Source organism: Xyrauchen texanus, chromosome 8 (genome assembly GCF_025860055.1).
Source record: "Xyrauchen texanus isolate HMW12.3.18 chromosome 8, RBS_HiC_50CHRs, whole genome shotgun sequence".
In the NCBI taxonomy this organism is placed as follows: domain Eukaryota; kingdom Metazoa; phylum Chordata; class Actinopteri; order Cypriniformes; family Catostomidae; genus Xyrauchen; species Xyrauchen texanus.
In genome coordinates this window covers 18,438,998-18,449,012 of record NC_068283.1, presented here as the reverse complement: position 1 = coordinate 18,449,012, position 10,015 = coordinate 18,438,998, and the positions used below count along the sequence as shown (strand labels likewise).

General features: G+C 38.9%; 1 protein-coding gene across 1 annotated transcript; it reads left to right on the top strand.

The window, feature by feature from the left end:
• Positions 1-6,235: 6,235 nt before the first annotated feature.
• Positions 6,236-10,001, top strand: LOC127647691 (actin-related protein 2/3 complex subunit 1A). The gene is made up of 10 exons (XM_052132111.1): positions 6,236-6,408; positions 7,063-7,152; positions 7,253-7,357; positions 7,484-7,706; positions 7,819-7,926; positions 8,024-8,236; positions 8,372-8,447; positions 9,061-9,254; positions 9,372-9,462; positions 9,599-10,001. Exons 2-10 carry the CDS (start codon positions 7,089-7,091, stop codon positions 9,635-9,637), a joined length of 1,113 nt encoding a protein of 370 aa, XP_051988071.1. The 5' UTR covers positions 6,236-6,408; positions 7,063-7,088; the 3' UTR covers positions 9,638-10,001.
• Positions 10,002-10,015: the final 14 nt, after the last annotated feature.

Sequence of the window (10,015 nt, the reverse complement as noted above, 5' to 3'; positions counted from 1 at the left end):
TTAATGTTTCGGGATAGAGAGGTTTGGGGCCCCCTGCTGGAGCAGCTGCCCCCGCGACCCGACTTCGGATAAGTGGTTGAAGATGGATGGATGGATGGATGAACTCTTTGGCCTGAATGGCAAGCGTCATGTCTGGAGGAAACCAGGCACCGCTCATCACCTGGCCAACACTGTACGGATGGTCAGTGAACTGGGAGACTAGTCAGGATTGAGGGAAAGATGAATGCAGCAATGTACAGAGACATCCTTGATGAAAACCTCCAGAGCACTCTGGAGCAGCGAGAGCCCAGACTTGAACCCGATTGAACATCTCTGGAGAGATCTGAAAATGGCATGTGCACCGACAATCCCCATCCAACCTGATGGAGCTTGAGAGGTCCTGCAAAGAAGAATGGGAGAAACTGCCCAAAAATAGGTGTGCCAAGCTTGTAGCATCATGCACAAAAAGACTTGAGGCTGTAATTGGTGCCAAATGTGCTTCAACAAAGTACTGAGCAAAGGCTGTGAATACTATTTTTTTTTTTTTTTTACATTTGCAAAGATTTCAAACAAACTTCTTTCACTTTGTCATTATGGGTTATTGTGTGAATACTTTCTAGATGCACTGTATGTGAATAATTTCTGTTATAGATTGTAGTGAAGTCATACGCACACAGATACTTTTATTTAATTTAACATATTGCATAAACGTTACTGATGCATTGATGTAAAAGGCAGTATTTTTATAGCAATGTGATGTGAACTACAAGAAAATTACATGTTATGTGATTCAGCATGGACTATGCACTAAGTGTTAAAGTTAATAAAGATTTCTAAATATTAAAAAAGGATTTTTGTAATAGACTCCCTCTCCTCATATCAGCATTTTATATTTTGTCTAGGACTTATATAAACAGGCCTTATTAATAATTTTAATGTTACAATATACATTGTAAACAACATAATTACTATTTCCAACTACTATTTTAACATTTACAATGTTATGCTCAATGAAGAAAGACGTCGATCATATGAAGCATACATAATAAACTGTTTAATAATGTGGTTAATAACAAGTGCACACCAAATAACAATATAGTATTATAGTAAACATTTTTTATTACTCAATATACTCTGTATTTCTTATAGGCAGGATTTAATCAGATTGTTGGGATGTTGATGTACAGTAGCTCACGTCTGCCATCTTTTGGTCATAAAATGGTCATTATATCTAGTTTTTGATTATAGTGATGGCACTGCATCAGACAGAGCCCCAGTAGAAAAATGAAAGATCCAAATAACTGACAGAATAAATGGATGAAATAGAAACGGAACTGAATGAATGGGAGTGAATGTATCAATTTAGAAATGTCAAATGAAAGCTGTCACATATTCACAAACATTTAAATAATTGCTGAAATACACCTGAAATATTCTTTAGAGGAAAAGGGCATCCTTGTGACTAAAATCAACTTTCTTTCTTACTTTAATTTCTGATAATGATGAATCTGTGATTTAAAATATTTACACTCCATAAGTGGTTGACTAAATTATTGATTTTATTTTCATCTCATCATTGAATAATTTGTAATACATGCAAACCTTGATGAAAGTAATCTGAATTTAACATTGTGTTTTATTTTTAGTGCTTCTTGAAGGATCAAATCAACTGTCTCAGAGGCGTTTAGCAATACTAAAATCACCAAGAATGACAGCTTTTCTCGATTTGTGAGGGATCCTCTGCTCTTCTTCTGCCAAGGATAAAATGTTCAAACCTTTTAAATGTGGTTTCACTGCAGCATCTTTGATAGACAGTTCGGAATCACATTTTGATTGTCATATTTATTCTAGGGAAATCTATTCAAATCCAACACCTAAGATGGCTAGGTCCCAACATCAGAGTTGTGAGTCTACTGATTGTAATAGTCAGACTATTTTATCAAATGACAATGTCATTTCTAGAATGTAATGAATGTGGTTCATTATTGGAGATCTACTGGTGAAGTCCAGTGTTGTCCCTCAAAAAGCTGCAGATTTTTCATTTTATTTTCAGTGAGTGAAGAAACTAGAACTGATTAAAATGTCTGTTAAAGTTTCCCATCTCATGAGGGTCATTCTGGGAATCTGCAAAAATGTATCACCTGGCCTTGTTGGAAATGAGTTTGTGACCAAAGGTCAGGACCAAATGCCATTTCTGAATGTTCAAGTATGGTTTGCTGCATAAATCAATAAATCAAATCATTAAATCACTGTACAAAAGATGTATATCAGCAGTATTAAATTGGTGTGCTGGACATTACTTGATTTGAAACACTTGAGGTAAAAACTCTAATTTCTTGGTTGCATTCATAAGAATTTGGCACTTTTTTAACAGATTTTCAATCACCATTTGCGTGTCTGTAAATAAAGAAGTATTCAAATGAGTCTTTATCGGCTTTGGACTAGACTTGCAAGCTTTTATTGAGCTTCTGGGAAAGGTTAGCAAACTCCAAGCAAAATGGCTACAAAACTGCTGAAAGATATTTGTTTACAATGTAGATTAGCATTATAATTTGTAATCTTTGTTTTACACAGTGAATATTTTCTCCATCCTTGAAAAACAGTATATGCAATTTCCAAGGCCAATGATGCCACCTTCAAAACTGCTTTGTATGGCAATCATCTTTGCAACATCCTCAAGCCAAATGGCAGAAGAAAGGTCCAGAGGCCCATTTTAAGTTGGTGCATTATGCTGAAACTCTGCTGCAGTCTGTTTTTGGGAAAAAAGATTTCCATGTTGTTGCTAGCTCCTCAGCCACAGAAGATTACGTGTTGATTATATCAAAACATCAAAATATGTGGAATACAATATAGCAGGATGTTTAAAAAACAAAACAAAGACCCACTGAATGTGACAGTGTTGGGGCTCTTCCAGGTGCTTTCTACATTACTATTCACCTATAAATATGAGAATTAACATAAAAACATGCTGTACTTTAAGATCACATATCCTATTATTTTGGCCCCACAATCACAGTAGGAGTCCACTTGAAGATGTTAAAGGTGATAAAATTTGAATCTTAATATGAAGGCCCCTCATGAGGAGACCCACTCAATTGAAAGTAAAACCGCTTTTAATACGCAACTGATATGACTTCTGATATGAGTCTTTATCAATATAATTTCAGAAGTACTACAAAATAATACATATTTATACTGAGCTTCAATATTGAGCTTCAATATTGGGGATGGTGGAGACTATATGCAAAGGTGAGTTCAAACCTTGATGAAGGATATGCTTCTATATGTCATTTGCTTCTATTCTCTTCTTAATCCTCAGACTTTTGTTTTTAGGTTAAACCTTTACTCCATGTGGCATGCCAACAGGATGAAATGAAGGCCAAGGAAGAGAAGCTGTGAGCTGCCTGTAGAGAAAACAACAGAAATGGTTGAGAAGATCAAAAATCTCTCTTTCCAAAGAAAAAAGTACTTGGCCTTGGCAGCTGCAAGTAAAGTGTGTGTCTAATGTGTTATTTTTTTTAAGGAAAATGAATTGTATTTTTACATTCTCAGGAACAGGATATGGATGCAGATGCTGAGAAACGCTGTTATCAGTTGGAACAGTTTAGGGGAGAAGATACTCAGTATATAACAGAGGGGTTAGTGGAGGAGAAGGGTACTGCCAATGCTTTAGTTGCCTTAAAGCAAAAGATAGAGACGACTCCAAGGAACCTGAGAAGAGACTTGGAAGGACTGTAGCCATTGGAAAGTCAGACATGGAAAAGCAAGAATGGAATTCACTAAAATATGGTATGGTAAATTCCCTACACATCTGTCATGTGTTATTGACACATTACAAATAAAAGTAGCATAATGATCTGAAATGATCCAGTTAATTGGCTCTGAAAACCCTGCTGTGGATCCATAAGGCCTGAACGTGCCATGTGCGCAATCTGAGAGGAGAACTTGGCCAAAGGGATGAAAGCATCCCCAAGTCCCAGAAGGAAAGATAGCTCTTGAGGGCCTTGAGCAGGTAAAGAAGGGACAGTCTACCAAAGTACTATCCATTAGTCAACTATCATTGCAGCTGTTATTCATTTCTAAAACATTCTCAGTCCCTAGAAAAGTCTGGATGATCTCCAGCCAGAGGAGGACAATATAACTATCTCATCAGACCAATAGCAAGCTCACAGATCAAGTGCATGAGGTGTTTTTTGGAGAAACAAACAAGACCATTCCCACTCCATTCAGTGGTATAAATGGCTGCTTAGGGCCCTTCAGCCACCAGGGGCCCCTGGCTTAGTAACCCAATAGTTTTCTCTTTTTCATTTCTGAGTGAAAAAAGTGAAAGAGTCTGTCTCTGATAACCTGCTTAACTTCAGACAAAAGGAGAACATGTTATCTCACTTATACCAGCTGTCTCTCAGTCGGTGGTCTGTAGAGCGGTCTGTGGCATAATTGCAAGGGGTCTGCCAAATATTATTTTTAAAAGTATAAATATTTTGACATATGTTTGTCATAGACATGTGCCCATTAAAAATGCTACAGAACTGACAGAAGATATTGTTTACCAAAAGAGGGGGTGCAAAACCAAAAGTTGGTGAGAGGTGGGGGGGTGTTTTGTGGTCCATTCTGCATAACGCGGCGGCTCATTTTAGCTTATGGTGGTCCGTTTCGCGGCCAACCCACCGGCCCGCTCGCCTTTTCCGATGGCAAATCCGCCCCTGATCGGCTCTAAAGTGCGTCGGTCAACCGGGAAAATGCCCGGTATGCCAGATTACCAGTCCAGCCCTAGGTCTAAGTGTTTTCATGGAGAATTTAAATTAGTTCAATAACTGGGGTTTCTGATATTCGTAAACGATAAGGTAATATTTAATTAAAAGTAATTATGCGACATTCAAAGTATCTTTACAAATTTGGAAATGTTTAAATATATCGTGTTGCTTAGTACGCTCAAAGATATTGTTGGTGAAGCAAATCGTGTGTGTGAAAAACACGTTGGTGTGAAGTGACGTCACTTCATTGACTTCAATGTAATCTGCAGCACTGACGCGAATTATGTGAAAGACCCTTAAAGCGTATTTATCACTCACATCTGCACATTAATCATTGCTCTTCACAATCACAAAAGTGACCGATTATGGTTTCAAACCGGTAAATTTCTCAGAAAGGTGAGTTTGGATCCCTGAATTTATTAATTTTTTTTCATGCATTTTTTATTTTGGTGAATCTGGCAACCTTTCACGGCACACTATACCGCGGCACAGTGGTTGGGAAACAGAACAATATTTAAGTCCCTTTTCACTCTAAATATCCACTTTCACTTTGACATCTGAAAGTGAAAGTGGAGATTTAGGGTAAAAAAATTACTTAAATATTGTTCTGTTTCCCAACCACACAAATCATATCGCTTCATGGATTTAACCACGGAAGTCATATGGATTACTTTTATGTTTCCTTTATGTATTTTTTGGAACTGCGAAGGTCTGATCACCATTCACTTGTATTGTATAGACCTAAAGAACTGAAATATTTTTCTAAATATCTGTTTGTGTTCAACAGAAGAAAGAAATTCATACACACCTGGGATGGCACGAGAATTACAATTTTTGTATGAACTATCCCTTTTATAACAAACAATAATTCATATAATTTGGTGTTTAGGAGAATTTGCTTAGAAGTAACAGGAATCAAATCTGAGTATAGTTTGTAACAGTTATTCCGCATGAGAGATCACCAGTGTTTTTTTTCTCAGGGACAAAATTCTAAAATTGCTCCCAACTCTCCTCCTGAATGAATTCGCAGAGTAGACAGGTCTACGCCCAGAGTTCTGCCGTGCGTACGCATGCGCTCTGAGCCCCGTGCCATTTCCTGGATACCTTGACAGGCCGAAACAACAAAGTCGTTTTCTAGCAAGTCAGTCCACTGTCGGCAATCTTTGGAACGCTATCGGGAGACTATTTCCAGGCATGCCAGTGCAGCTGCTAACTACTTGAATGGAGAAAGACCAAAATCTCAAAAACCATTGGTCAAGATTGCGATCAAAGAACAAATTTCAAATCATCAATAAACTCGAACAATAACGGAATCATAAATTTTATAGCTAATGCGCATGCGTGTTCAAGGTTTGATTGAAAGGTGATGTCTGTATCTAAAAGCTGATTGGCTCTTTTGACTGTAAGGCGGAACTTCCATTCTACGTAGGTTGACCGCTTGGCGTTTAGAGCTTCTTGGCTGAGCGTTCCAGTTTCTCCCATTTTAATAGAAGTGGCCCGTCTCGGCTAAATATTCTCTGACCGAAAGCAGGAAGCGAAAGAGCACGAGCGAGCAGCCGGAGTGGATTCGTGTCGACTGTCCAGAGTCCGCGAATTCAAGTCCGTCCAACAGGAGAAAACCCGAGAGCGAACATCATTTACCAACATTTCCACGAGAAGCGGAGAGTCAGTTCAGGTATTCGATGCCTCTGTCATGCCCTTTCCCGACAGCAGAGTGCGGAGTAAACCGGCATCTTGGACAAGGCCTTCCTGATTATGAAATGTAGAAAACCGCGAGCATGTATCTAACCCCGCTGGATAAAGGTGTTTGTGGTTTTTAAAAGGTGCTGCGGATCTTTATCATATTGCCTGTATTTTATTTTCGAGGTTTTGGAGGCGTTTTTGCTGAATCAGTGCTGTTTTTATGGGTTAGCTGTAGGCTAATGTAGCAGGCAGACAGCTCGCGCGCAGGAGCCCACGGCATCAGATATTGATCCACCGTTTCATCCACGCCCTGAAACCGGGAAACTGACAGCCATGATCTGGTTTTGCCTGTTGAACGAGCGATGTTGACTTCATTAAATGGTCACAGACGGAATATAGCTCTTCTAATGCCAGATCTAGTTGAGGGAATAGACTGATGCATGAGATTTAGCCTCGGATTTCCAGTTTGTTCGTGTTGATTTTATTTATTTTGAGTCATTTGTAAATGTATGAGAGAGCAGATGCTTAGTTCATCCGATCTTGTTATTATAAACATGTTTATGTGTGTCTTGCATTTACAAGAGTCTAGCGTACTGGTGTAGGAGCAACAGTGGCATTGCAATCACATGATTGTGTTTGTTTTCAGACAAAGGTGCAAATTACTTGAAGATTATGTCACTCCACCAGTTTCTGTTGGAACCCATCACATGCCATGCATGGAACCGGGACAGGACCCGTAAGAAGCCTTCTCATTGACATTTTGTCTTCGTTGTTGTCCATTTCAGTCTCAATGCACCTGTGCTATGTTCTTTCTCATTTCGTTTTTCCAATGACAGAAATTGCCATCAGTCCAAACAATCACGAAGTTCACATATACAAGAAAAGTGGAAACCAGTGGGTTAAAGCTCACGAATTAAAAGAACACAATGGACACATCACAGGTAAAATTCACAGCAAACTAAAGATTAACGTGATGCATTACTTTATAATTAGTTGAATGAGGCATAATACATTCTATGTGACACAAGAAATCGAATGAATCCCCTGATGTATTAACATCTCTGAAGGCATTGACTGGGCTCCTAAAAGTGATCGTATTGTGACTTGTGGAGCGGACCGAAATGCTTATGTTTGGAGTCAGAAGGATGGCGTGTGGAAACCCACCCTTGTAATACTCAGGATCAACCGTGCTGCCACATTTGTGAAATGGTCTCCACTGGAGAACAAGTTTGCAGTGGGGAGTGGAGCGCGGCTCATATCCGTTTGCTACTTTGAGTCTGAAAACGATTGGTAGGTCACTGGCTTTGTTCAGATTATGCTGGTAGATGACAGTTTTGATAGTATTTGACTATTTTAAAATGCGTCATGTGGACGTTTTTATTATTAATCTTGTGTTGTTTAGGTGGGTTAGTAAACACATCAAGAAGCCCATCCGTTCGACTGTCCTCAGTTTAGACTGGCATCCAAACAATGTGCTTTTGGCAGCTGGGTCATGTGACTTCAAATGCAGGTAAGACTTTGTAAATACTTATTTACAAATACACTTTATTACCTTTCTTGAATGTACTGCACTTCAACACAATCATAATTTTGTATCTGTTCCTTAGGGTATTTTCTGCATACATCAAGGAGGTGGATGAGAAACCAGCTCCAACCCCATGGGGGTCCAAGATGCCCTTCGGGCAGGTGATGGCAGAGTTCGGCGGGGCAGGAAGTGGGGGGTGGGTTCACAGTGTGTGTTTCTCAGCCAGTGGGAACCGACTGGCTTGGGTCAGCCATGACAGCACTGTAACCGTAGTGGATCCCACAAAAAGCTCAACGTGAGTATCAATCTCAGCTGGTTGACCTGTTTTCTATTTGCTTTGGGAAACTGTTTAAACACTTTGTCTTCTCCATTCTGTGAACCGTAAAATGCATTAATAACTAAACTTATAGCATTCCTCTATGTTTTGCAGGCAAAGTCATTTGAAGACAGAATTCCTTGCGCTTCTGAGTGTGACTTTTGTTTCTGAGAACAACATTGTGGCAGCAGTAAGAACTTTTAGCTTTTTGGGTTGTAACATTTTGGTTGTGAAAATGTTACCCTGATGACTTCCTTTCTTCTGCTGAACACACACAAAGATTTTTAGAAGAATATTTCAACTCTGTAGGTCCTCACAATGTGAGTGAATGGTGGCTAAAAATTTGAAGCTCCAAAATAGCACATGAAGGCCACAAAAAAGTCATCCTTAAGCTCGATTTAATTTTACTAGCACTTGATGCATGCGCAGAACGTTAGATGGTGCTGTAGGAGGTGTAATTAAGCATGAAATCACAAATGCCAAGGAGAATAATATAAAAAAAAAGGAGATGAATTTTGGTCCGTTTTTATCCATAACTGATCGCTTCAGAATACATGGATTAAACCACTGGAGTCGTTTGGATTACTTCATGCATCACCATTCACTTGCATTGTACGGACCTACAGAGCTGAAATATTCTTCTAAAAATATTAATTTGTGTTCAACAGTAGAAGGAAAGTCATGCACATCTTAAATGATATGAGGGTGAGTAAATTATGAGAGAATTAAAGTTTTTGGGTCACCTAATCCCTTTAAGAGGTGACTGCCTCCTTCCGGAACTAATATAAAGTATTTTCTATCAGGGTCACGACTGCTGCCCTATGCTGTTCAATTTTGATGATGGTGGAACCTTGACATTCATATCCAAGTTGGACATTCCAAAGCAGAGCATCCAGCGCAACATTTCTGCTATGGAGCGCTTCCGCAACATGGACAAGAGGGCCACCACTGAGGACCGCAATAGCACCCTAGAAACCCTGCATCAGAACAGCATCACGTGGGCATTATTTCCCAAATTCTTTGACAAAAACCTAATAGATTGTCTTGAATGTGTTTAAAAAAATAAAATAAAAAAAAAGTATATTTAAGTATGTACAATGTCATTTCCCTATAGCCAAGTGTCTATATATGAAGGAGACAAAAGAGATTGTCGCAAATTCTGCACTACAGGAATTGATGGAGCAATGACCATATGGGACTTCAAGGTTTATATTTGTTATTTTGAAATAATTGTAAACTTATAACTGTCCTACAATTTTTATGGCATTATTTTGCTTCCAGTTTGTCACTTTTTGTGGCAGTTAACCAGACCTCTGACCCCTCCCTTTTTTTCCCCCACAGACTTTAGAGTCTTCAATCCAAGGCCTACGGATCATGTAAAACTCACGCTGAACCAGCATGACACAGCACAAGCAATGTGGCTTGAAGACTAACAAGGAGATTTCCGATAACACTTCTGAAAGTTTTTAAATGAAAAAAAAAAAATAAGCACTGAGCTGTGGTGGGAACTGATGTTTGACACTCTTAAAACAGAAAAACACTAATGGGAAAAGGGTTTAGGATATTTTTCTTTTTTTTTTTCTTTTTCTTTTTAAGAAAAGACAAATCTATGCCAAAGCTGGCACCCCAGCAGTGTGTGACGGTTGATCAAGATGTTCTGGCTCTCCAGGGGAACCGGAGAGTTCAATTAAAAGGAGAATTTTATGTAAATGGTCTGCTAGAAATAAATTACGTATACTACTCACCATTGGGGAATGC